Below are 27,327 nucleotides of genomic sequence, written 5' to 3'. Positions count from 1 at the left end.
CCAACTCTTATTCTTCTTGTTCTCAAGACTCGATTGTTCAGCTTCTCTGCAATAAGCTGCGCATGTGTGATAAGCCAAAGATGCAGATTTGAAATGCAGGGATGGTTTATTTCATTAATCCAACAGCAAATGGATCACAAAACAAGTTTGCCGTGATCAGAGAGGTGCATAACTTAGGTGCATAAAAGCGGGGAGAGAAAGTTACATCTGACTCCCCCCCCCCCCATACACACACACACACACTATTCTTTATATCTGGTGCAACTTGGGTAGCTGGCTGTGTAGTGGGCATTGCAGATTAAGGAGCATGTGTTTAAAGAACTGGTCCAGACGAAGAGCCAAGCAGGATCAAGGTGACGACAGACATAATATTGTTAGATAGATTCAGGTGGATGGCCATGTTGGTCTGAAGCAACAGAACAAAGTCGGAGTCCAGGGGCATTTCTCGGACCAACAAAGTTCCCACATACCCAGAATTAAAATTTGTTGGCTTCAAAGATGCTCCTGGACTTTAAACTTTGTAGGTCTGTGCTTCTCCCAGACAGAATACTGGGGCGGGAGGTGGTGGATCCTGAGAGCTGGTATCAAAAGCCAGTGAAGGAAGGTACTGACTGGCTCGCCTCAGCCCCCCCCCCCCAATCCCTCACCCTGTCTCCTGTTCGATTATTCAGTCTGTCTCGCTGAACCAGGCTGACATAAGAGGAGGGACAGAAGCAGAGCCGTAGAAGTTGCGATCGATGTGCAGGCAGCTCAGTGGGTAGGCAGCTCTTGCCTTTCCGGGACTTTCCCCATGACCTTTCGGATCCAAGGAAGGTAGGCGGCAACACGGGTATAAATCGATGGTGGCACGTGGAAGCCAAAGGAGACGATCCCATGTGCAGCCCCGTTGCAGACCAAAGCGCTTCCGGAATCCCCCTGAGAAAATTTTTTTTGAAAAAGTTAGACAAACCCACAAAGACAGCTTGGTTGGACAGGTATTAAAGGTGCTACTGGACTCTGATTTTAGTAATGCAAACTTCTCCCAGAACTGCTAGGTTTCTGAATGCAGGGAATTGCTCCCCCTGCTGCCCGGTATTTCATCCTGTGATGCCCTTCTGACATCTGAAATTGTGCCGCCCAGAGAATGCTACGAACTGGGGCACATTCAAGCAAATAGCTTTCTAGCTGGAAGACCACGACTGTGTTGTATAAACTTGTACAGCCAAATCTGTGCTCCACCAATCTCTGTCCACAAGTGTTGGTAGCCATAAGGACACACCTTTCATGTTAACATTGCTTAAAAATGCCAAGGGGGCCTGGGTTGGATGTGGTCATTTCAGCACTAGATAAGGCACTTTTCAGGGGGGGAGTGGGAACGACATAACAGCACCCCAGCTCATTTTGCAAATGGAAAGTCCACTGCATAAATTCGCACCATGGAATCTGATAAACCAAGTCTCTGCACCTCTTTAATGTCAAGGGAAGCTGCAGAGAGGCCAAATAACCTATTAAAATAACTGGTGACATATTTAAACCCCTAGGGGAGCTGTTGCGCCCTCCACTGGGGAAAGAACCAAGATGGCGACACTCACATTGCTGACATCACAGAGCCTGAAGGGGCTTCCGGCACAAACCATCCCGTCGGTGAGTTCCGGGAGGAACTGTAGGCACTTCCTGCGGCCAGGGAGGGTGACGTTGGTCATGAAAAGCTTTGTGGAAGGTTCCATCCGGTCATCGATGCGCCCCCAGCCAGCCACGATACATTCTGTGTCTTTGGGGAGATCATTTTCGGTCTGCGGTAAAGGAATTACCTGGACGTACTTGTTGAGCTTGGCTTCACGGTCCAGCTGTCCACAAGGAAACAGGAGGGAGAACCTTTTGTGCTGAGAACTACCTGCTCTCATTAACCCGTCTTCTGTGCGACCCACTGCTGGAATGGGTTTTGGGACTTGAAGGGGTGGGGGTGGAGGGTCTTGACTTGCAGGGGCGCTATAGGCGCCCTCTTGTCCAAACAGAACATGTGCTGTTGTTCTGTAACAGGAGCATTGGGAAGTTGTGTTGCGTGCTTCGGTGGCCGAAGCAGCTGTTCGAGTCTGAAGCAGCCAGCGCCAGAGCGCTGGCTGCTTCAGGCTCGAATGGCTGCTTCGGCCACCAAAGACCAAACCGTGCCTGAAGCAGAGAAACAAAAGTTGGTTAGAAGTCAGAAATTTCAGGAAAGCGACTCAGTCAGAGAGACACTGTGCAGCCTCCTGTCCCAGTGAGTATTTAAGGACACGCACCTCTCCTGGAGAGCTCCCAGTTCCTTCGTGGTGCCTCAGGCAGGGAATGGAGTCAAGAGCGGAAGAGTAAAAGTGATAGAATTTGTAAACTGCTTCCAGGATCCTCTGTGATATCTCCTTACTCCCACCCTTGTACTTTCCAGTTTAAACTGGCAAAGTTTACCCCCTGCCTCTTGGATTCTAGCACTCTGCTTCCCCTGCTGGAGTTTTTGGGCAAATAAGTCAGTCTTATAAGAAGGTGTGGTTTCTTTGGCAGTCATTCCCTGCCAGGGACTGGGGCTGATCCTGTGAAGGATCCCTGGAACTCCCCACCACTGAGAAACGTGGAATCCGTCATGCAACTGGAGCTCTTCCCCCTTACCTTCAGGAGGAGGATATCGTTAAACGGCATTCCAGCATGTAACTTGTAGTCGGGATGGATGTGGGCGCTTTCAACCCCAAACACTTGCTGGGTGTCTTCTACGGCATCCAGATCATGCGCTCCCAGGAGGACGAGAATGTCTCTTGGGAAAATAAGAGGAAGACAAAAAGCTGATTGGGACCAAACCTCAGCATGGTGTGGTGGATAAAGCGAAGCGGCTTCTAATCTGGTGAACTGGGTTGGATTCCCTGCTCCTCCCCCACATGCAGCCAGCAGGGTGACCTTGGGCCAGTCATGATCCTGTCAGAGCTGTTCTCGCAGAACAGTTCTGTCAGGGCTTTCTCAGCCCCCACCTGCTTCACAGGGTGTCTGGTGGGGAGAAGGAAGAAAAGGTGTTTGTTAGCCACTTTGGGTCTCCTTTGGGTAGTAAAAAGCGGGGTATAAAACCCCCTCCACTCTTCTTCCTCTTCACTCGCTGTGGCTCAGGATATGCTCTAGGACTGTTCAGCATGCTGCCAATCACGATGCACCCTCTCTCAGCCCCCTGCCCCTGATGCCACAAAGTGACCTACCCAGCACAGTGAGCTGCAGTCATCACCCACTGGGGGGCCACCAGGAAGCCCCCGCAGCCAAACTGTCCCCGCACTTTCAGAGCAGCTGCATAGGGTCGAGAGTGGGGTGGGGCTTCGTGCCCTCCGACGATCCGGCTGCGCAGAGTGCCTGAAATACACAAAGTGGGGTGGGTGGGTTTGCCCATCTGGAAAGCACCGGTTGAGTTTGGCTGCAGCAACATTAGAAACACAGTCCTTCCTGCACTGGATCATGGCTACCGAATATCTCTTTACCCCAGCCTTCCTCTGAGAAGCTCAGGGTGACCCACAGGGTTTTCTTCTCCTCTTAGTTTTAGCCTACACACAACCCTGCCGGGGATTTTGGGCCGAGACTCGCTCAAGATTGTCCTGGGAGTTTCACAGCCAAGGGGGAATTTGAACCTGGTTTTTCCAAATCTAGGCCAATAATCTCACCACTCCATCAGCGGGCACCTATGGCCAGGCAAAAGCCTAGGGAGGACAAACACCCAGGCAAAGCATTTGGCATTATTATTTGGTCGAGTTTTGGCTGGAGCAATGCTAGGAACACGGCATCTCTTGAATTTGACTTCTGAAAATAGTTTGCATGAATGCACGGTTTTAAAGCCCTCGGACTGTTGCGTGCGTTATGAGCAGCGAAATGACTGCCTTTGGAAAAATATATAAATCATAGAATCATAAATTTGGAAGGAGCCTCCAGGATCATCCAGTGCAACCCCCTGCACAAGGCAGGAACTCACAACTACCTGCCCACCCATGGTGATCCCAATTTCATGCCCAAGTGATCTCCCCCCTCCGCCACCAAAGATCTCCAGAATCCAGCCTGGCCTGGAGGAAATTCACCTATCATCCCACAGTGGTGATCAGCAATTCCCTGGGTATGCAAGGAAGGGCCACAAGAGACAAACACTGGCACGTCCCTTCCTTCCTCACAATCTACCTAAGTTCATAAAATCAGGATTTCTGTCAGATGACTATCCAGCCTCTGCTTAAAAACTTCCAAAGAAGGAGAACCCATCAACTCCCGAGGAAGCCTGTTCAACTGAAGAACCGCTCTAGCTGTCAAGAACTTCTTCCAGACGTTTAGCCAAAAATTCTTTGGATTTAATTTTGTCCCATTGGTTCTGGTCTGACCCTCTGGGGCAACAGAAAACAACTCTGCTCCATCTTGTATTTGAGCCCATCAAGTATTTGAAGATGTTATCATATCATCTCTTAGTTGTCGCATCTCCAGGCAAAGCAGACCCAGCTCCCTCAATCTTTCCTCATTCAACCTGGTCTCCAAACCCCTCACTACCTTCATAGCCCTCCTTTGGACATGCTCCAGTTTGTCTACATTTTTTTTCCCAGTTGTGGTGCCCAAAACTGAACACAGTGCTCCAAGTGAGGTCTTACCAAAGCAGAGTAAAGTGGTAACATCACCTTGCATGATCTGTACACTATACTTCTTTTAATACAGCCTAAAATCCCATTTGCCTTTTTTAGCCCCCAAGCCACACTGCTGACTCATGTTCAGTGTCGGGTCTACTAAGACCCCCAGATCCTTATCAAACATGCTATTGCCAAGACAAGACTCATTCATCCTACAGTGATGCATTTGATTATTCCTACCTAAATGAAGAACTTTACATTTATCACTATTAAAATTCATTTTAGCACTGTTTTCTAGCCTGTCAAGGTCATCCTGTATTCTGATTCTGTCTTTTGGTGTTTTTGTGACCCTTTCCAGTTTAGTGTCATCTGCAAATTTAATAAGCTCCCCCTCTATTCCTTCATCCAAATCATTTATAAATATGTTAAACAACACAGGTCCCAGGACAGATTCCTGAGGCACTCCACTCATCACTCCTCTCCAAGAAGATAATGAACCATTTATAAGCACCCTTTGGATGCGATCTGTTAACCAGTTCTCGATCCACCTAACATTAATAGGATCCATACCGCATTTTACCAACTTGTCAATAAGAATATCATGCAGAACCTTGTCAAAAGCCTTGCTGAAATCAAGGTAAACTATATCCACAGCATTTCCCTCATCTAGCAAGGTAGTAACTTTCTCAAAAGAGAGAGAGAGAGATAAGGTTAGTCTGACACGTTCTTGAGAAAGCCATACTGATTCTTAGTAATTACAGCCATCCACTCTAGCTGCAAAAGGACCGACTGTTGAATGATTTGTTCTAAAATCATAGACATCAAGCTGACAGGTTAGTAGTTAACCCAGATCCTCCTTTCCCCCTTCTTGAAGATAGGAACAACATTTGCCCACCTTCAATCTTCTGGCACTTCACCTGTTCCTCACAAATTGTCAAAAAAATGGACAGAGGCTCATAAATTACATCTGCAAGCTCTTTTAGCACTCTTGGATGCAATTCATTTGGCCCAGATGATTTGGTTTCATTTGAAGAAAGTTGGTATTAATGGGCTACCCCTACACTGATCCTAGGCCAGAACTCCCATCCCTCATCATGTGAAATGTTTTAGCCACATTGACTACAATTCCCCTCACAAGAGAAGACTGAGGAGAAATAGGAATTGAACAGTTCAGCCCTCTCTTCATCACCTGTTCGAATGTCACTTTCTGGTCCCCACAATGGTCCTACCATGTCCCCATTTTTACCCTACTTTTATGAATTTGCCTTTGATACGTTGCATGTAGAACAACACAGGGTCAAAATGGAAGAAGGTTCAGATTTTCTCCCAGACCTGGATCCATTACAGCCAAGACTCTGCTGTTCACCACCAGAGCTGGTGAGGCTGGAAGGTGATTCAGACCTGGTCCTCGTGGATCACAATCCAGGACTGTTAACTGTGACACAAGCCTTCAATCCTGGCCAGCCAAAAAGCTTTGGGGAAACTCCCAAGCGAGGAGCTAGACAATATTCATGCTTCCAGCCAATGAAAGTAGACTACTCCCAACTAATGAGTTTCCTTTTGGCCCTGTAGTTTTTTCTCCTTTTAAAACCTTTGCCTTACCTGCCAGGCTGAATCAGATTCACCTGGTACAGTTTTCTCCAAGGCTGGCTACCGATGCCTCCCCAGAGGTCTGAAAAGACAGCCTTGCCTTCACATTCAATAAGGATGCATGGTTAATGACTAGGGATACTCCCCAGGTTAGGAAAGCAAAACAGATGTTTGCATCATTAACAATCCAAGTCAAGGATGCCGTAAAAGACAAAAAATAAAATAAAAATTTCTAGGAATTTGCCTTTCAGAAATCTATTGGGAAATCATTGTCCCTTGTGGTAAACAAATGAATCCGCCACTTACCACCAGAGCCCAGCTGGGCAGCCAAGAGGACAAGGAGGAAGAAGCCCAGCCCTGAGGGCTTCTCCATTTCTGGCTCTTTCCTGCAGGCGTTTCTCTAAAGCTATTGCAACATGATCCGAGTAGTTCTCATCTTCAGACTTTATACGGCAGCTGGTGACCGTTGAAGCCAGGAGGGGACACCATCTGATCTTCCTGCCTGCTGTATCTGCCTGCTGTATCTGCCATCTCTGAGGTTACAGACAATCAGCTGGAGCACTTGTGTCGTTAGGGGGGAACTGAAGAGAAAAGAGAAAGAAAGGGAAGGTCTCAAGTAAAGTTCATTACGTTTTGAATTCCAGATGATTGTTACTCCCTTGATCCCGCTCTGGGGTGACCTGGTGGGACCATCCTCTTGGCCCCGCAAAAGCCACAGTCACCTCTGGCATCTGAATGGCCTGACCTATGCCTCCCCTCCCTTCATGTTGCTGCAACAAAGACATTTGGGATTTAGCACTGACCCGACCCTAATAGGACTGTTCACCAGGCAGAGGTAGTCAACCTGTGGTCCTCCAGATGTTCATGGACTACAATTCCTATGAGCAAATGCTAGCAGGGGCTCATGGGAATTGTAGCCCTGGCATCCCCCGCCCCTCTGCTAACTCCAGGTTTAAGACTCTTCACAAAACCCACAACTAGATGTTTATAAAGCAGAGTTTGGGTCCAGGGGCACCTTCAAGACCAACCAAGTTTTATTCAGGGCAAAAGCTTTCACTCGTGACAACACAAAAACTTATACCAGGATTAAACTTGGTTAGCCATGAAGGTGTCCCTGGGCCCAAACTTTGTCCTTCTGCTTCAGACCAGCTGAATCTAGATTTTTATAAGTAAGGTAAGGGCCGTGATGGGTCTAAAACCAGTCCTGCTTTAGGAACCAGTTTTAGAACAGTTTTGTGCCATTTTATGTGGCTCTAGCAAACATTCCTAATCCATGTGGAGGATGTGCATGCAAAAGCTGAATATGGCCTCAGACAGAATTTATTAACCTTATTTGTAATGCATCTTTCTCACAGGGATGATGCCAAGCTATCAGCTAAACGGGTCATTGTTAAGATGTTATTATATATTTAAGTTAAGATGTTTATTGTATCACATTATATTATGGAATTTTCCAATGTAAACTGCCCTGAGCCGAAAGGAAGGGTGGTATATAAATACAAAACAATAAATAAATACGATAAAATTCTGTAGCCAGTGGGGTAGGATTTCAGAAGAAAGAACGGAAGCACAGCGCACGTATTAGCAGGACACCTTATGCAGGAAAGAAAGGACCTGTTTATAGCAAGCGATTGGTAGAAACCACAGTCTCAGTTGTTTATCCAAGTAAGTCTGTGAACAGTTTTGTACAGTACAACTCTATTATCTCCTAGGACTGCCGTGTCGTGCCTGGCCACTGGCAGGGGATGTGGGCACAGGGTTGCCAGCTCCAGTTGGGAAACTATTAGACACTGGGGGATGGCATCTGGGGAAGACCTTGGTGGTGTACAATGACAGAAAGCTCTCCCTCCAAAGTAGGGTTGAGTGCTTCAGCACAGTTTGGCCGCCTCGGAGATCACCGAAGCCTGAGGCAACTCATAATGGATGAAGCAAATGGGCAAGTGTTCTAGTTCCATGCTGTTCTCAGCTGCACTGATAGCATTTCTTGAGCCTCAGCAGAAATTCAGACTATGAGTCTCTCATGTGAACAGCTCCTGGCATTCTTGAAGGAAACTTCGGCGCTCGATCCATACCAGTCAGGCTTCTGTCCTGGCTATAGGGTGGATATGGTGTTAGTTGCCCTGGCAGATGCCCTCTGGTGCCATCTGGATAGGGGTGGTTCGCTATTCTTGTGATGTTAGATCTGTTGGCCTCATTTGACACGGTTGACCGCAAGCTATTAGCCCATTGCCTCACCAGGCCAGGGATTTGTGGGACAGCCCTTCAGTGGCTGGTCTTCTTCAGAACTGGACACAGAGGATTGCAGTGAGGGAAAAGTTATCATACCCCTTTCAACTCCCTCGTGGAGTTCCACGGAGGGCAGTTCTCTCCCCCACGCTGTTCAACATTTTCATGCACCTTCTGGCCCAGGTGGTCCAAAGTTTGGGGCTGTGTTGTCATAATACATGGATGACACACAGCTCTGCCTCCTAATGGATGGCCACCTGGACTCCCCAGTGGAAACATTTGCCTGATGTTTGGAAGCCATGGCTGGATGGCTCAAGCAGAGTCGCCTGAGACTCAGTCCCTCCAAAACTGGGGAGGAAGAGGGCAGATCAGGAAGCATGCCTGCCCAGCCTGGCTGGGGTGCAGCTTAACAACTTGCCCTTTGCCAGGAATTTGGGCATGATCCTCAATGCCTTCCTTTCAATGGAGCCGCAGGTCACGAAAGTAGCCTGCTTGGTGTTTTTTCGGCCTTCACCAGGCGAGGCTACCAGGGTATAGAGCGACCTTAGGCAGGAACCAGTTCACCAAGTAGCTGGGAATCAGGAAGTAGGATATTTGGAGACTTTCTTTGAGTAGATTAATCTGGAAGCAGGACAGGCAAAAGGCCTGGGAAGCAGATGGGCAGCTTGTGGTTCCTGAGAAAAAGGAGGAAAGAGCCATGGATTTAGCACTGGATAGTGCAGGGCAGCTAGAGGTCGGTTTATTTATTACATTTGTACACTGCTCTCCTCTAAGGCTCAGATGCCTGTCAGGGTGCCTGTACAGGCCCCAATTCCAGGAGAATTTGGGAGGAATGTCAGAAGACTGCTGGACGTTGGAAGGGAGAAAAGGAATGGAGAAATTCCTAAGGTTAAGGTGTCGGTAGTAGATGGCTGCAGTACTATTACTAAGGAGAGATCAGGGGAAAGGACCAAGGATGTTTGTTTCAGTCATTGGAAACCTAAACTTGACAAGGTAGAGGTAGTGTGAGATGTGACACAAAAGAAAGAAGGGAATGTAGGCTTCGATTACATCAAAGCTTTTGGCTGGGACTGGGTTGTGTGCTGGATGCATCTCGCAAGGGGGTGTATACCAACTAGGGGACCGGTCCCCGGATCAAGCTTGTACTTGTACTTGATGGTACTTGACAATTACCCCCTCCACCCACCCATTAACTCAAAATAGCTCCAAGATATCAGTTAAAGACGATTGGAGTCAATCCCTATGGTGGGCAGGATCCAAATCTATACAGAGAAAGATAAACCTACATGGAGGAAGACAGATAATCTGTAAACTGCTGAAACAAAGGGAAGAGTGAGAAAATATTAGAAGGCACAATACAGAAAACAGGAAGGGAGGAATAAAGAAGAGAGAGATAACAACAGAAACAAAACTGTAACGGAAACAAGGCCGAACAGAACAATATGAACGCCTCACAAGAGTGGGTCAAAAATGAGGAAACTAAAAGGAGGGGCCTAAGGGGACCAAACATCCCAATAATACGGGGAAGGGGCAGATATGGTGGTGCAAGAAGATGATGCCAGAGAATGGGTGTGAGATATAGATACACTTGAACCCCTTCTAATCTCTGTCCCGCCCCTCAGCACACAGGGGTGGTGGCAAGGGCAAAGAAGCTGCCTCTGACACTGATGCTGTGCAACGCCAGGTCCATCAACAATAAAATCACCATACTGAATACCTACTTTGCAGAACTTAGGGTACACCTGGCGTGAGTGACAAAAACTTGGGTCAGGAAGGGTGAAACAGTCACTCTTAAAAAACTGCCCCCATACCAGGTTCTCCATCCACCGTCAGCTGAGGACCAAGAGACGGAGGTGGGGGGAGTGATGGAAATCTTGATCTGGGAGGATTATCTTTCAGAGCCCTCCCTGCACTGGTGACCCCAGGCATTGAATATTTTGGCCTCAAGTAGGATGTAGCTGAGAGGTTGGCCATCTGGGTGGTGTACCGTGCACCCAACATGTTGAATGCCCTGCCAGCCCTGCCTTTGGGGTGACCTTGGTTCAGTGTCATGTTGCATGCCATCTTCTTAAGCTCTCTCCTGGAGCTCAGATGGTGTTTGTGCCTGAGTCTAATTGAATTTCCCCAGGGAAGCTCTCACCTGAATCTGCTGCTTGCTTAAACTGTTATCTGTGTCTGGTATGTGCTCCGGAAGTGTGCCTTTCGGTCCTTAACACTTCTTCTGTGAAATGCTTGTTGGTATCTGGCCTTTGAAGTGGGTCCTGTTTGATGTACCAATTGCCTTCTTGAGACAACTGATTTGAAGTTGTAAATCTTGCTCTAAGGCAAGATGGCCTGTTTGTCCGTTTATCCATGAATAGAGACAGCCTCTTCAAGGTATGGAACTGAGAGATCTTGGAATTTCCAGGTTTCCCCTGAAGATCTCCGGAACTGGAAATTGTAGCTCAATCTTTGAAATGTCTTTTATTTCTCACGGCCCTTAGTTAGGGGCCTATTGCTTGTATTCCTGTCATTATGCATAGGTTGATAACCTTTGTATTATGGTTGTAAATCCTTTGTGCTTGTTTTGCATTAATCCTAGAAATTAGTCTCCGGGGAGGGCAGTATATGAATGAATGAATGAATGAATGAATGAATGAATGAATGAATGAATGAATGAATGAATGAATGAATGAATGAATGAATGAATGCCAGCTGCCCGCCCACTTTAAAACTAGTTAGTCTTTGATATGATAGTCTCTACACTGGTTCCCAGGGGCGTATTGTGTCTTATGGGCACTTACTAATTGGGACAATGCTCTGCCCATACTCATCTGCATTTGGTGCAAAGAGCACCTGCCACACCTTTGACGTACTCCGATGTGTTCTCTGGTCAATTGACCCTGGAGCTTACTAAGGCATACAAAGTAGTATAACAGCCCTGCTCTTTGTCTTCAACATAAACTTTCTCCTGCTCGTGTTTAACCTGCCTAGCTCTCGTATGGATTTGTAATAAAAGCTTAGATTTGGATCCCGAGATCTCCTTAACTTATTTTTCTCATCCATCCCAATGTGCTAGTCATGGCCTGTGACATCCAGTCACCATTCTCCCAGAACTCTCTCAGCCCCACCTACCTTGCAAGGTGCCTGTTGTGGGGAGAGGAAGGGAAGGAGGTGGTGTGAGAAAAGCAGGGTATAAAAACCAACTCTTTTTCTTGTTTCATGTCACCTCCTGCCGGATCTTTTAACTGGAAATGCCGGAGATCAAGCCTGGGACTTCCTGCATGCTAAACTGGTGCTCTGCCATTGAGCCATGGCCCCTACCCAAACTCAGGTCTTCTGGAATTCCCTAGCCCAGTGTTGGCAAGCCTACCTGGAGGGCTCCTTGGAGGGGATACCTCCTCACTTTTCCTCAAAACTATAGCCAAGTTCAGGCTCTGGGGGCAGGATCTGGCTTACTTGCAGAGTCTCAGCTAGGCCTGCAGAAAGTCCCCGGTTCAATCCCCAGTAGCATCTGTGAAGAAACCAGCCCATTTCTGCCCTGCAGGCTCAGTTCCGTCCATGCCTACCCCATGTTCTGGCTAGCTGCCAACTCCAGGCAGCTGGCAAAATGAACTCTTTGGGCAACTGCCACCACCACCTGGCTAATGTACAGGGCTGCAGCTGGGGGAGCCAGGCCCTCTAGCTGCCCCTTCCACACCAGGGGCCTTGCCTCGGTGGTCTCCCACAGCCCCAGCTCCTGAGCACTGTGGGGGATGAGAAACTGCAAGGGTCCACCCCTCTGGATCTTCCCTTTGCACTTCTGCTAGTGTTTCCGAGGCGGGGGAGAACTACGTGGATCAGGGAACCATAGCCCACTTCCAATTTATAAAAGATTTATTAAAGGAACAAGGTTTAAAAAGCACACGTTTAGCACAGCACAGAGTTAAGCAAAAGAGACCAAAATAAACTGGATGAAACGCAGTCCTTCTGTCCCTCTGCTAAACATACCCTGTCTGATGTGAAGTACAGGGCAGGCCCCTTTGCTTAAAGAGGTTCCAAATCTCATTGCCTTGCTCATGTGTCCAAGATGGCTGCTCATCTCCTCCCTCCCTGATGATCAGCAGGCGAAGACCAACTGGGGCAGCTCTTTAGCTGCTTTTAAAATGTTTTCAGATGAATTGAGTTGCCATCTGGGGGTTGGGAAATTTCTGGAGATGTTGAGGAGTGGAGCCTGGGGTGGGGAGGGACTTCAGTGGGACCCCAGGCCATAAAGTCCACCTTCCAAAGCAGCCACGTCCACCTCTGCCACTTGGTGATCTAATGTAAATCCAGGAGATCTCCAGCTGCCACCTGGAAACCGGCAACCCCATGAATTATACAATTAAAACAATTAAGCTAAATAGCACAGGGTAGGACCAAGATGGTTTGCTGATGACAAAAATTTATTTCATTGTGTGACTTGTTTGTCTAGGAGGAAGTTTGGTTCAGACACCAACTGAAGAACCCACCATGTTTTCAGACTTAAACCTCCTGGGTCTCCACCCTTCCTGGCCTGCCAACCGCACTTTATCAGAGACCAGAAATCTTGCAGGTAAGCAGGAAACGGTGAAGGCTCTCAAAGCAATTCAGGAGGGAACTGAAACCGGTCTCCCGCCTGATCTGTCCCCAGAGCTTTGTTGATCCCAATCCCCAACTGGGTGTAAGATGCTGGTGGGACCAGGAGGGTGCGGGAGTCGGTCCTGTGGACACACCAGTGTGCCCCATGAATCCCCCTAAAGAATTTTACAAAATAAAAGAAACCATGGGCTTGGGTATAAGATAGACATTTCTCAAGCTAAAGAGATTTGTTTCTCCCAAAAAATTCAGTCAACGGCATGTGCCACAATCTGTGCAAGGGTTGCCTTCTCTGATTGGGAAATTCCTGGAGATTTAGAGTTGGAGGAAGGTAAAGAGGGACCTTAGTAGGGATGTCACTGAGCTCCATTCCAAGGAGCTGTTTTCTCAGGGTGAACTGATTGCTGCAGCCTGGAGATTAGTCCAGAAGATCTGAAGGTCTCACCTGGAGGTTGGCAGCCATAATATACACTTGCTAAATAATTAAAGACTCCTGTGAGCACCAAAGCACCAACCCACAGAAGAGGCTGCCTACAATGTCTCTGCGTGATCTAGTGCTCTGGCATTTCTTTTCTCCATTAAATCAGACTCTGGTGCTGGACAAATGGGTTATTCTGACCCCAGTCCAATGATGACCGTCTGCATGAATCAGTGCTGTCCACTGGAGACCCTTTATTGTCATAAAGCTTATTCGTTGAGGCTAAGAAAGAGGAACATTTTGCACGTGGAAAGTGTAAGCGATCCCAGTCAGTCAGTATGTTTATTCATTCAATTGACCCATATAAATAATGCATCGATACAAACTGCAATCAATGATAAAAATTAATCGATATGTGTAGTAAAAATACAAAAGTATTGCTACATAAAAATATTAAGATAATAAAACAATGTTAAAAACAAGGTGTTGATGGGAACAAATAATATGTTATTGTAGGTAGGGGGGAAGGGTTATAACATGTAAAGAAGAAGGGGGAAGAAACCTCAAGGAAGTTAGCTGCAGGGACAAGGAATCAATACATCCTCTAGAGCAGTCCATTAACCCAAGTGATAAGATGGCCTATCCATTACCTATCCATTACTATCGTTCAGACATTCTTTTTGATCTAATTCTAGTACAGATGTAAAGAAATTTTGCTACCATGTTAGAAATAAGTAGGTCTTTATCCCTTAGCAAGAATTTATCTAGAATGTCACTGTTATGTGATGGTAGAGATGAATGTCTAGTGTTGTCACACCCCCGCTGCTGCCTCCCGGCTCCCCTGTAGTGGGATAGTAAGGGTAGGATTAGATATGTTCGGATGGTTTCATTAAAAGGACAATATAATAAGATATGTGAAATTGTCTCAGGCCGGGCATTATCACATTAGCTCCAGCGGACGATTGAGAAACCTGTCCTCAAGGGAGGCTGAGGGGAATGAGTTAAAACGTGCTCTTGAGAAGGCCCAACGGTATTTTACTATTGAGATGTTTGTGAGATATGGAGCTGGAGTATTTCCTGACCATCCTTTCAGAGTGCTATAGATTCTAGGAAGAATTAAGAATTCCTCCTGAGAGTCTATATCAAAAAGACGTTGCCGTACGGTAGCTTTTGCTGTTTTAAGGCCAAGTCCTATTAGATGGTTCAGATCGAGGCCCAGAGTTTGAATTTTTCCAATGATTTTACTATTCCATGTGAATTGCGAGAAGACTGCTAAGAATTTCGGGATTAGTCCCTTGGGATGGAGGTAAATTTTTAACCAGTAATTGATGGTTGTCAGCCAGACACGGGTTTCTACCTTCAGGATGCCAGATTCTTGGCTTAGAACAACATTTGGTGTGCAGTTAGGTGTTTTATAAAGATCTCTCAAAAATTCTGATTGCACTCTTTCAAGCAGCACATAACTCCTGTAAGGACCCAATTGGGTACCATATAGGATTTGCGCTAATACCTTGGCAGAATAAAGCTTCAGGGCTGTTGGAATAAATTTACCACTTTTGGTATGAAAGAATCTAAGAATGGCTAGAGCACTTTTTTTTGCGGAATTTGTTACTGAATGTATATGGGCGTAATGGCCACCGTTAAATTTGAAGCTGACTCCTAAATATCTAAAACACTTAACCTGATCAATTATGTGTCTGTCAATATACCAGCAATGTTTCTGGAACCTGTTGTTACATTGCATTATTTTGGTTTTCTCATAGTTAATAATTAGATGTTCTTCTTTGCATTGTTGGCTTAAAATAAGCAGAGCGCGTTTCAGGCCAGTTTTTTGGCAGCGTCAAAACGATTACAGCGTCATCCACATACATAAGAATTGGTATTTTCTTATCGTCCAGCTTAGGGGCATGGATATCAGAGTGCTCAAAGCGTTTGATTAAGGAGTCAACATAGAAGTTAAATAAAAAGGGGGCTAGGATACAACCTGTCTCAAGACTTTCTGAGTGTTCACTGGTTTAATTAGGTTACCCTCGTTACTAAATCTCACTTGCAATCTGGTGTCCTTATGTAACATGACATCAAAATGTAGCAGCCTTTTATCAATGGAGGAATTGGCCAGCTTGGCCCACAATTGGATTCTTGGGATAGTATCAAAAGCAGCCTTGAGATCAATGAAGGCTGCATATAGGGAGCCCTTAGTTGTTGTGACATGCATAGCTCCCTTAGGGTACCTGGGTCTTTGAAAAGTGTGCCTCTGTATCTTCTCCTCTAGTAGAGCTACCAATTTACACTTGCTGCAAATGTAATTGCAGTTACCCTGAGGTAAGAATACAAACATGGCACGGACAATGCATGTCACTGCCTCCATCATTAGCCATGCCACTTTGGTCCATTGCAGAAGTAGTTTGTACCTTCCTGGCCTGATCCAACATGGCTTCTGTTATGTTTTTACATATAGGGCAGTGATGCTCTGTCTTCTTGGTGCTTGGGGGGTAACAATGGGAGGGCTTCTGCAGTTCTGGCCCTGCTTGATGGCACCTGGGATTTGGCCACTGTGAGACACAGAGTGTTGGATTGAATGTGCCATTGGCCTGATCCAACATGGTTTCTCTTATGTCTGGGGCAGTGGAGGGGCTTCTGGAGTTCTGGTCCCGCTGGTGGGCCTCCTGATGGCACCTGAGTTTTGCACACACAGTAGCACAGAGTGTTCGGCTGGATGGGCCACTGGCCTGACCCAACATGGCTTCTCTTATGTTCTTAACATCTCTGGGTCATGTTCTTCAAAATAATGAGGATCTCCAAGAGCTTGAATATTATTCTGCAAAACTGCACGGCCTCTAAACTAGCTGCAGTCTTGTTACAGCTTGAGAAGCAAGAAGTTACTGCTTTCCTTGATGACATTTTTCATCATTGTACGATCCTAATTGCGTGTTAGAAAAATCATCATCAACAGTGGGTGCGGCTGAAAAGTGCAAAGCAACCACTAAAGCTCTTCCTGGCCACAAAGGAAGGGCACGACATGTCTGGTTCTCCATCAACTCCCTTTTCAATGAACCCACTTGGCATAATAGCAACAGGGATTTACTGAAGCAGCGATACAAGGCTCATGATTAGTCTTGCTGAAACTGATGTGATAGGCAATACATTGATTATTATAACCTCCAAGTTTCCACCCTCAGAATTCCACTTTTCTCCAAGAAGGAAGTGCGCTGCCTTGGTCCCATGAAAAGCACGCAAAATGCCCAGGCGCAGATTACATTGTTCGCACCCAGCCGATGAAAGCCAGGTCCCATAATCACATGCCACCTCCCCTTCTCCCACAAGTCCATCCTGTGTGAATCAGGCTGCACAGAGAGCAAAACAAAAGTGCAGCACAGAGAGCAACAAAATGAGATTGGTTGCAAGCAGATACACGTTCCCCACACTGTTCCTCCCTTCCTTCCCATTACAGTAGTCCATGGCAGATGTTACATTTACCAGTCACAGTTGGCCATAACAGGCTAAGATTGACACCTCATCCATACCTTACTGAAGCCAGCATCAAATGACCACAGCAGGAAGGAGATGAACAGGCAAGTAAGGACACCAAGTCAGGACTTCGTTCAGGAATGAACGTGAGTAGGGAAAAAAACAAGTGGGCAGGAAGTAATGCATTAAGCAACTTCGAGGAAGCTATTAATTCCGCAAGACTAGGAGGCTATTAGTCAAGCGCACAGATGCAGCAACATCTGTGGAAGAAAGAAAAGGGGGCAGTAACAGAGTGAAGTTCAGTGGGATCTCCGGGGAAAGGCCTTGATGGTTATTTATGGCTGTGGATGCCCCAGAAGGAAAAGGGGATTGGTCTATTTGGACTGGAAAATGTGGATTGGTCTATTTATCATACGGCTCACTGAATTCGGAAGAGCCGGCAAGACGGAGCTCTTCCTCCAAACCTACAGTTGAGGCCAGTTCTAGCTTGGACCTCTCCCACTGCCATTCTATTCTGTTCTTATGTTTCCAATCTCCCCATTCTATTGTATGTGATTTATTGTGAAACCTTTTATTAATTATTTGTACAGTAGCCCAAAATGACTTAGTCGAGGGGAGGTGGTATATATAGATTCATAGAACCATGGAGTTAGAAGGGACCATATAGATCGGGGGTCATCAACCCCCGGTCTGTGGCCCGGTACCGGGCTGCGAAGGCCTCAGTACTGGGCCGCCAACAGCTGTGCCTGCCTCTCCCCCCCCTGCAGCGAGAAGCTCGCCACGCCACGAGCGTAGCGGCCTGGCGAGCTTCTCGCTGCGAGGGGGAAGAGGCAGGTGCCTCTCTGCACATGCGCGTTTGCGTGGAGCTGCCGTACATGTGCATTTGCGCCCTGCCAGTGGGCGCAAATGCGCATGTGCGACAGCTCTGCGCTTGCGCATTTGCGCAGAGCTGCCTCGCATGTGCACCGCCCGGGGTGTTGGCTCTCCCCCACCCCCGGAGGCGGTCCTCAACTGGAAAAAGATTGGGGACCGCTGATATAGACCATCAACCCCTTGCTCAATGCAGGATCCGCCTAAAGCATTCATGAGAACTATCTGTCCAGCTGCTGCTTGAAGACCGCCAGTGAGAAGGAGCTCATGCACCAGTTCTTAACACATAAAATATGTATAGCAGCCAATAAAAACTCCAAGGTAAGAGCCGTAGAGTTTCAGAGTCACTTAATGAAAAGAAGTCTGTTTATCAGTCATGAGCTCTCTTCCAGAGGCTGCCAAAATGCCAGTGGTGTGTTCTCTTATTAGTGCATGTATTGCAATGGTGCATTCTCTAATTGGTGCACTTTGTGAAGGGGCGCACCGGGTTCTGGGGGAAGGGGAGGCTGGGGACCCTCTCCCTCTCCCTGGAGGCTTGGCCTGCTCTTGCCAGTGATGCCGGCCGTTTCTTTCCCCCTCCCCTTCCCCGCCTGGGTGGGGTCCATCCTGTGAAGTGTGGTTTCACAGCTCACTGGATTTAGCAACGGCTTCTTCCTCTTGTCTGCTAGGTAAAGGAAACAACACTGACAAAACCGGGCTGTGGTGTGGGCCCTTGGCCAGTCCGTGAGAGCCTCGTTCGGGGTGGAGAGCACGAGTAGCATCTATCTGAACAGGTGAGTGAAGGCAGAAGGAGGAGGATCGAGGGCTGAATCCTGCAGCTGTCTGTTCCTACAGCCATCCATCTGCCCCCCCCCCATCCAGCCTTTCCTGTTTCCTCGTGGTCTTTGCCATTCCCCCTTTCACTTCTTCTACAGCAACCGTCTGCAGCTTTTAACCTCAGCCTGGAGTATGAAACCTCCTGACCTGCCTCACAGGTGGTTATCAGAACAGGTGAACCTTCTCCTGGGCATCACTCCCTTTCTCTCTCTCTCTTGGGGCCACTCTTGGTGATACGGAGGAGCCTACAATATGAAATTAGGCACATGATGCAGCTGGGGCTGCCTGGAACGTGGAGAAGGACGGTCTTCCTCCTTTATGCTGCTCCTCCTGCAGCTGCTTTCAGCCTTGCTTGCAGGGGGGGGGGGAAGACAGGCACGCACTTTGGGCATGTCTTTCTCCTGCTAGCGCAGCCGTAGTCACTGCAAGAGGGATGGAGATCTCCCCACCCCTTCCTTCAAGCCCACTTTAAAGAATTTATTTTAGGAAAACAATGAAAGCACGGAAAAGATAAGGGGAAAGGAGAAAATGGGGCTATACAACATAATTGCATTTGTCGAAAACAATCATGTAGTACATAATCTATAAAACGTAGAATAACTTCCCTTTCATTCTGTTCATTATGATTTTAAGGTATAAAATATAATAATTCATTCTATCGGGGTGCATTTGTATTCATCATTTACGTTTTGAATTTCAAACTTCAATACCTATTTTGACTACACTAGTTTCATCATAACAACAGTATTTGTTGGTGTATAAGACTACTTTTCCCCCCTGAAAAACATGCATCCAAGGGGGGGGGGTTGTCCTATACGCCGGGTGCACTTCAGTTGGGATAGACATAGCTGCCCATAGTACTGTAATGTAATGTAACAAACTCTATATTTTGAGTGGAAAAGTTGGGGGGTCGTCTTATACGCCCAGTTGTCTTATACGCCGGCAAATACGGTACATATTCAACATAACATATTTTCACCACTTTTACATATTCATTAGAATCTTTAATAGATAAGTATTAAGCTCTTGGAGCTAGATAGCCTGTATGGATTCTTCCAACTCTAGGATTCTATGATTCTAAGTAGTATATCACCATATAATAGAAGGTCTATTATATATCTCATAATATTTGGGATATTACATTTGGAACAGATTTTAATTCTACTTCTGTTTAATTACCATACATTTCTGTATGATATTTTCTCACTTGTAGTGTGTCTCTGGCTAGCATAATACATGTAATTCACATAATGCTAGCTTCCCATTAATTAACATTTTTGCTTGTTGGCCGAGTATATTCTGTGCATCCAGCTCGAAAATGTACGACCAAAGCCCACATTTTGTACAATATGCAAGAAGAAAGGCCAATATTAAGTCATCAAACACTTTCTATATCTAGAAATAGAAATGCTTTCTTTCTCTTCTTATTCACGAGTTGGATTCATCAGGAAGGCAATTAGTTTTTATGTGCAAATAGGAATGGAAAGTTTTAAATTTACCCTGAGTGTGCATGCTTTAGATACTGTGTTGCAATCAGCAATGTGCAGAGGAAAATGTACTTAGTGAAGCGCAGTGATAAGTACATGACTGACTACAAACAGCTGAATTTGGACAGATTTCCAGGGTCCCAACAGAGCTGTATGGGGGCTAGGTTATCTTTTAAAGATCAAGGTTTGAGGTCACCTAAGCTACTGAAGAAGCCAAATCCATTTCAAGATGAATGAAATGGCCCAAAATCTCATACCTGATGGACTACCTCTTCCAACATGTCCCACTTCCTGAAATTTGCATTCAACCCATAATCTGCTTCTGGTGCCTGGCCCCAGGGATGCTCACCTGGCATCCACCAGGATGAGGGCCTTCTTTGTGGTGGTGCCATCCTGGTGGAACCAGGTGACAGATGGAAGACTTATCCAAGTTCTGCAAGGCCTGCAAAGCCAAGCTCTTCCGTTGAGCTTTTCATTAGCCGGGTCTGATTATGTGAGCTGCCTTTTAGTTTATTTATATGTTTTTAATTGATGTCAATATTTTAGTTATTAGGCACCTTGAGACTGCTTGACAGTGAAAGGTGACATATACATTTATTAGTAATAATAATAATAACATTGGGCAGAGTGACTGAAAGGATGGGGTCTACAGGCCTGCATTTGTCTGTAATTCTGCAGGAGATGCCTTCCCCACCCATCTTGTCCTTGGTCTGGAAGGCAAATAGTATTCCAGCCCCCTCCTCCATGCACTGATTTGGAGAAGACTCAGAACGACCTATCAGCTGCATTTGACTAAGAATTTCTGCCAGCCACTCTACATTTTTTTTTTAAAAAAGCAGCCACTGGTAGAAGTGATGTCAACAGCTAGAGAAAATCTTCAACAACAGGAAATGCTGCCCTAAATTGACCTCTTACCACTTTGAGAACCTCCCTTGTTTACCTTTCTTTTTCACTCTTTTTTGCAGAACGTTGAGCCTCCCTCTTTCGGGCCCTGTGACCTGCCTGAAACAACAGCTCTGGTTCTGCTACGATTGGTACCAGGGATTCTGCTGTCTGTGCTGCTGGTTCTGATCCTTTAACTTCTGGTCAGCCTTACACACCCGACAACTCTTGACTTGTCTACCATTGGCTCGAATGCCATTTTGCATCCCCTGTTCTAACGCAGCCAGTGGTGGGCGCCAGGGTCCTTTTGTCCAAGGCTGAGACAGTTGCTGCCCTCACTTTTACTCTCACTCAAGCCTCTGTCCTTCATGCAACAATAAATTGATTCCCTCTGACGGTTTAGTTTAGTTTTCAGGGAGATGCCGGATGTGGGCCCTTCCTTGGCTCCTTCCGCCTCCCCGCCTTCAGCTCTTCCCACTGAGCTCCTGGAGACCCAGCTGAGTTTGGTCCGTGGCAGGGACCCCTGCCCACTCTATGCTGCCATGGACAACAGCCACCTCATCCTGTACCACTATAACTTCACAGGGAGGATGGCTAACCGGCGGCCCCAGGAGGACAACATGGGCACTCTCAAGGTGATCTTTCTCGCTGCAGGTTGCCTCATCATCATAGAGAACCTGCTCGTCCTCACAGCCATTGCTCGGAAATTGCAAGGCCGCCGGTGGGTCTACTCGTGCATCGCTAGTATCACTCTCAGCGACCTCTTGACAGGCGTGGCCTACGTGGTCAATCTCTGCCTGTCGGGGAGCAAAACATTCCTTCTGTCGCCCACCATGTTGTTCCTTCGGGAGGGGGTCCTCTTTGTCGCCTTGGCAGCCTCTACCTTCAGCCTGTTGGTGACGGCAATCGAGCGCTACAGCACCATGGTGAAGTCCATTGCTGAGAAGGAGGCCACCAAGAAGGGCCGCCTGAAAGGTCTCCTCTGGTCCTGTTGGGTCCTGGCTATCATCATCGGCTTGCTCCCGTTATCGGGCTGGAACTGTCTTTGTGATCTGCCCACCTGTTCAACACTGCTGCCCCTCTATGCCAAGAAATACATCCTCTTCACGGTGGTCATGTTCATCATCATCTTGGTGGGCATAGTGGTTATGTATGCATCCATCTACCGCCGGGTCTCGAGAAGCAACTGGCAAGTCACGTCCCGGGGGGGCCACAAGAGGTCGCTACGGTTGCTGACGACTGTCCGAATCATCGTCTTTGCCTTTATTTTTTGCTGGATCCCTCTCTTCATCCTCCTCCTGATGGACTTTTTTTCTGAAACTGGGAGCTGGAAGCTCCACAAGCACTTGGACTGGACATTGACCTTGGCAGTGGCCAACTCCTTCATCAATCCAATAATCTACTCCTTCAGGAGCCAGGAAGTGAGGAAGGCAGTCCTAGACTTACTCTGTGGCCGCTGCCCTGGAGAATGCCTTAGCGTTGCTGACATTCCTTCCGGCTCTTCCACAGACATGGAAAGCTCTTTGAAGCCACAAGAGAGTTTCCGAAACTCCAGGGCACTCAACATGAAGAGGGCTAGGGAGCCTCTTTCCAGTAATTCCAGTGTGCTGAGTGCCATCCCACCAGATGATGCATCGGAGGTGCAGCAGCCTAGATGGGAGGAAAACCTTATATATTCTGAAAGGCAGGGTAAAAATGTGCAGTATCCCATAAACTAGAATCTCTGGACATGAGGAGCAAGATTCACAAATCCTTAAAAAATTCAGCTGTGTTCCAAAAGATGATTGAGATAAAAACTAGAAGAGCCAACCAATGGTCGTGCCATTCTCATTCTTGCAGCATCTTCCTTGGACTCGCTTGTGTGTTGGTTTCATGTATTCAGTGTGTTTTCAGATTCATTGTGTACAGCCTTGGGCAACAGGATAGGCCCAGTTTGCAATGCATTGGCCCCGTCAGGCTAAAACGGTGCCAAAGAACCTTTAACTAAGGTTAATGAGATCTCCGGGCATCTGTGAGTTATGCTTAGCTGGCTAATCAGAAACACAGACCAAGTAAGCTTGTGAAACGTGATTTTGGCTAACTAGGGCTTGGTGCCATGTGCCAACTGACAAGCTGCTAGGGCAGCCATTGTGCTACCTCTTGAGGGCTCTGGAGAGCTGAGGAGATAAGCAATGACAGCAGCTCTTAACCACAGCTTGCCTGGCGACATGAAAGCTCAAACCGTGGATTGGAGTTTTGAGATATTATTGGCATTTAAAATGTGGCTTAGTACAATTTCTGACTTGGGCCATAAACGTGGCTCAGGCATCACACCAAATCAAGATTAGTAGGACCGCACGAATGCAGAGTACCCCACTAACGGCTGCTAGACTGGATACATCAAAGGAGGAAAATGAAACCCTGCTTGGAAGTCATTTGATTAAATGCAGATTCAGGTGGGTAGCCATGTTGGTCTGAAGCAACAGAGCAAAGTTTGAGTCCAGTGGCAGTTTTAAGGCCAATCAAGTTTAGTTCTGGGTAGAAGCTTCCGTGTCCATCCTTTGTTGGTCTTCAAGTAGTCACTGGACTCAAACTCTGATTAAACAAGCCAGTCTGAACAATAGTTCTGCACAGCATGTGGTTCATGATTCTGTGAAGATTCAAGGGGGTGGCAGGTTACAATGGATGAGCAATAAGGTTGTGAGTGTCCTGGATCATGCGGGGGTTGGACTAGATGACCTAGGAGGTCCCTTCCAACTCTGTGATTCTATGATCTGAATGATCCTCTGCAAGATGAATTAAGGTTTAAAAAATTAACCATAGTTAAACCAGGGCTGTGCATGTTGCCTGAACCAAGCCACTGAGTTTGAAGCAATGGTTTTAAAAATTAGGATACATTTATGATGATCTAAAATGGTTTAAATCAGAGGTAGTCAAATTCACTGGCAGGGGCTCATGGGAATTGTAGTCTATTGACATCTGGAAGGCCACAGTTTGACTACCCCTGGTTTAAATTGTAGCACTCTTTGTCCAAAGTGAGGAAGGCCTGCTGCAGGCTTTCTCAGACAGGGTTTCATGAAAGCCTGGGGTTTCTTGGTGGCCCTGGAAGGGCTTCCCGAATGGGTGGGAGTTTGTTAATTTTTAAATATTTTTAAAATTTTTGTTAAACATTTATTGGTTGATATGGTCATGGTGACCCCCCAAAATTACCAATGAAGCACTCAAAAGCTCACGCCTTGAATAAATCTTTCTTGGTCTTAAAGGTGCTACTGGACTCTGATTTTATTGTGCAGTGTTGTATCACTCTATGTATGCCACATAGTATGCAATGATGGGGGGGGGGGACAAATGAATTAAAACCCATGGCCAAATTTGGGGAAAATAAGAAAACAAACTGGAGGAAATCTGCTTGGCTCTTATGAACAACATATCTGTATGCATTGAAATACGGTCTGGATGTGGCCAGGCCTTTCCATGATTGGCAGGTTTGATTTTCTTCTCACCTCACATGTGGAGAACATAGAGGAGAGGCTGTTGCCAAACTTCCCATCCGGGCAACGCTTGTACCGGTTGTGCAATGGTTTGTGATCACCCAACTTACTATGCAAAGCCTGAAATGTTCCAATATGCAAATTGTGTGCGGGGAGGGGGGGAGGGAAAGGGGGATGAATTGCTCCACTGATGTCACAACACCTTTTTCATTGTACTTTCTGAAGCTGATGGGAAAAGTATAGCCCTGATTGCTACATCTCATAGCCAAGAATGGTCATTTTCTAAACGCGGCTGGTGGGAAGCCCAAGTTTGCATGGAAATCGGAGTTTAAGAATGAGATGCCCCTCCAGGTATTTACACCCTAACAAGTTAATAATGGTATTTGTGCATACAAAGTCACATACTTCAGCCCAAATGCTGGAGTTCAGGTGATATATTGAATAGCTGTAACTGTAGCCTCTTGTGGCGTAGAGTGGTAAGGCAGCCGTCTGAAAGCTTTGCCCATGAGGTTGGGAGTTCAATCCCAGCAGCCGGCTCAAGGTTGACACAGCCTTCCATCCTTCCGAGGTCGGTAAAATGAGTACCCAGCTTGCTGGGGGGTAAACGGTCATGACTGGGGAAGGCACTGGCAAACCACCCCGTATTGAGTCTGCCATGAAAATGCTGGAGGGCATCACCCCAAGGGTCAGACATGACTTGGTGCTTGCACAGGGGATACCTTTACCTTTTACCTTTAACTGTAGCAATCCAAGCCAGGGGTGGAGAATAGGATTCCCCTTATCCATGTATCCTGTACTCTTCCTAGTATCTAATCCCGTGGTTTTCAACTTTCCTACTGCTGTGACCCTTTAATGCAGTTCCTCATGTTGTGGTGACCCCCAACCATAAAATTATGCAAGTGTTCTTGCACAGAAATTAAACCCAAACTGACCAATGCCTCTTGTCCCACTATGCTGATCTTGCTCTTTACACTGCTCCAGACAGACGAACACTCGATCTACCCTGCAAGGCTGTTGTGTGGATGGCACCCCCCAGCCAAGCTACTTGCCCTGCCATGACCCCTGTGAAAGGGTCATTCGACACCCAAAGGGGCCCCGACCCCCAGGTTGAGAACCACTGATCTAATCTATATCAATCTAGTACATTTTTAGCCTTGCATTTCCCAAAAGGAGCTTAGGGTGGGGATGTCCCTCATGTTTCTGTCCCCATTTTGGAAAACTTGGGTTACTCTATGCAAGGGACAGATGAGAGCAGGTGCATTTTGAATGCAGTGGATATATGCTCATGCACATTGGCTTACTATACCTCTGCCTTCCTTCCGTCTCTTTCCCCTCCATGGCTATTTGTTTCATTTACATTATCTATAGTCCAACTTTCCCACTGGGACTCAAGGCTGATCACACAGAAAGAGTCAATACAGTTCAAAGACGCAACCTTCAGTAAACCATGAAGTAGGATTTTGGTTGTACCACCCGAAATCTATAAAAAACAGAACTGAAGCAAAGCATTATTAACTACAAGGGACTGGGGACAAAGCCCATTGCATTCAGGAATACAGTGGATTCTAGATTTGGGGGGGGGGGGTTGGAAGAACTCTGCAGATGCCTTTCCCTCCCCTCAACACCTGGAAAGGCTGCAGGCTGGAAGCCCCTGGAAAGGGAACTCAGTGGCAGGGGCACCTCTCATGCAGCAGGGATCTGCAGGCTCTGAGCCTTGGAGGGAAGTGCAAGGAGGAAGGGGTGGGGGTAAGAAGGCAATTGTCTGGCCATTAGACAGACAGGCAAGCCGTTTGGAGGAGGAGGCACTCAGGGGTAGGACAGCTGCCCTGAGTGGGTGTTAAGCGCTGAGTGGCACTTAAGCCATGAGACCAGCTCCTCCTCCTAGGCCTTACCAGAAATATTAAGTGGAACAGATTTAGATTGGATACTTGCTTAAAACAGCAGAATTTTGCCCAGTCGTAGAAGTGTGATACTGGGTGCAGTAAACAAATCTTCCAAGAAGTAAAAGGTAAAAACTCACATTTATTCAAGTAGATCCAGTTCAGCTTCAGGCTGCCGTTGAAAGGAGAGACAAGCCAGGATGTAGATCACCACTCTTGAGGTCTGACTGCAAACATTTTGCAGCACACTTGGGCTCAAAAGAACAAGTATGCCTTTGGCTTTTGAAATAGGGCTGACTAAACTATTTCAGAGAAAACTAACACAAGAGGTGCAAGGCAGGCTTTAGCAATGTGCATTTGTGCTGAGGATTTTCAACCACTAATTTTGTTTGGGGTAGTGTGGAGAAAGACCTTTCCTTTGGGAATATCAAGGGTTGAGGCTTGATTTAAACCATTTTTTTCTTTCCTATGGAAGACAGGAAGGGGAAAATATTTTGCTCCCTAGTATTGCTATCATAGAATCATTGAATAGAATACTGTGTTCAGTTTTGGGCACCCTGGTTGAAGAGGGATGTAGACAAACTGGAGGGTGTCCAGAGGAGGGCAACAAAGATGGTGAGGGGTTTGGAGACCAAGACATATGAGGAAAGGTTGAGGGAGCTTGGTCTGTTTAGCCTGGGAAAGAGACAACTGAGAGGGGATCTGATAGCCATCTTTGTATTTAAAAGGCTGCCATATAGAAGATGGAGCAGGGTTGTTCTCTCTTGCCCCAAAGGGACGGACCAGAACCAATGAGATGAAATTAATTCAAAAGAAATTCCATCTAAATATCCGGAGGACGTTCCTGAAAGTTAGAGTCGTTCCTCAGTAGAATAGGCTTCCTTGGGAGGTAGTGGGTTCTCCATCTTTGGAAATTTTTAAACAGAGGCTAGATAGCCATCTGACAGAAAGGTTGATTCTGTGAAGGCTCACGGGGGTGACAGGTTACAGTGGGTGAGCGATAAGTTTGTGAATGTCTTGCATAGTGCAGGGGGTTGGACTAGATGACCCATGAGGTCCCTTCCA

General features: G+C 46.8%; 2 protein-coding genes across 2 annotated transcripts in view; one reads left to right on the top strand and one right to left on the bottom strand.

The window, feature by feature from the left end:
• S1PR4 (sphingosine-1-phosphate receptor 4) overlaps positions 1–24,157 on the top strand; it is a 36,981-nt gene extending 12,824 nt beyond the window's left edge. The window contains exons 2-6 of the mRNA XM_077332127.1: positions 12,829–12,948; positions 16,841–17,003; positions 17,924–18,048; positions 18,396–18,500; positions 20,996–24,157. Of these exons, the coding sequence (XP_077188242.1) occupies positions 21,332–22,630 (1,299 nt within the window). The 5' untranslated portion in view covers positions 12,829–12,948; positions 16,841–17,003; positions 17,924–18,048; positions 18,396–18,500; positions 20,996–21,331 and the 3' untranslated portion in view covers positions 22,631–24,157. The remainder of the gene's footprint in view (positions 1–12,828; positions 12,949–16,840; positions 17,004–17,923; positions 18,049–18,395; positions 18,501–20,995) is intronic.
• Positions 88–6,650, bottom strand: LOC143835042 (mast cell protease 2-like). Its single transcript, XM_077332129.1, has 5 exons — positions 6,477–6,650; positions 3,192–3,339; positions 2,620–2,761; positions 1,572–1,826; positions 88–915 (listed from the first exon to the last, which is right to left on the bottom strand). Exons 1-5 carry the CDS (start codon positions 6,541–6,543, stop codon positions 751–753), a joined length of 777 nt encoding a protein of 258 aa, XP_077188244.1. The 5' UTR covers positions 6,544–6,650; the 3' UTR covers positions 88–750.
• Positions 24,158–27,327: the final 3,170 nt, after the last annotated feature.

The sequence above is a fragment of the Paroedura picta genome, chromosome 4 (assembly GCF_049243985.1).
Source record: "Paroedura picta isolate Pp20150507F chromosome 4, Ppicta_v3.0, whole genome shotgun sequence".
Lineage (NCBI taxonomy): Eukaryota > Metazoa > Chordata > Lepidosauria > Squamata > Gekkonidae > Paroedura > Paroedura picta.
This window is presented reverse-complemented; position numbering and strand designations above follow the sequence as displayed.

Excerpts from the sequence above, each read along its gene's own strand:
- LOC143835042 (XM_077332129.1), bottom strand. The coding sequence starts at position 6,543 with ATGGAGAAGCCCTCAGGGCTGGGCTTCTTCCTCCTTGTCCTCTTGGCT. Across the intron at positions 3,340-6,476 it reads TGCCCAGCTGGGCTCTGGTG|GCACTCTGCGCAGCCGGATC; the intron begins GTAAGTGGCGGA and ends TGTGTATTTCAG. Across the intron at positions 916-1,571 it reads GGCTCTGTGATGTCAGCAAT|GGGGATTCCGGAAGCGCTTT; the intron begins GTGAGTGTCGCC and ends AAATTTTCTCAG.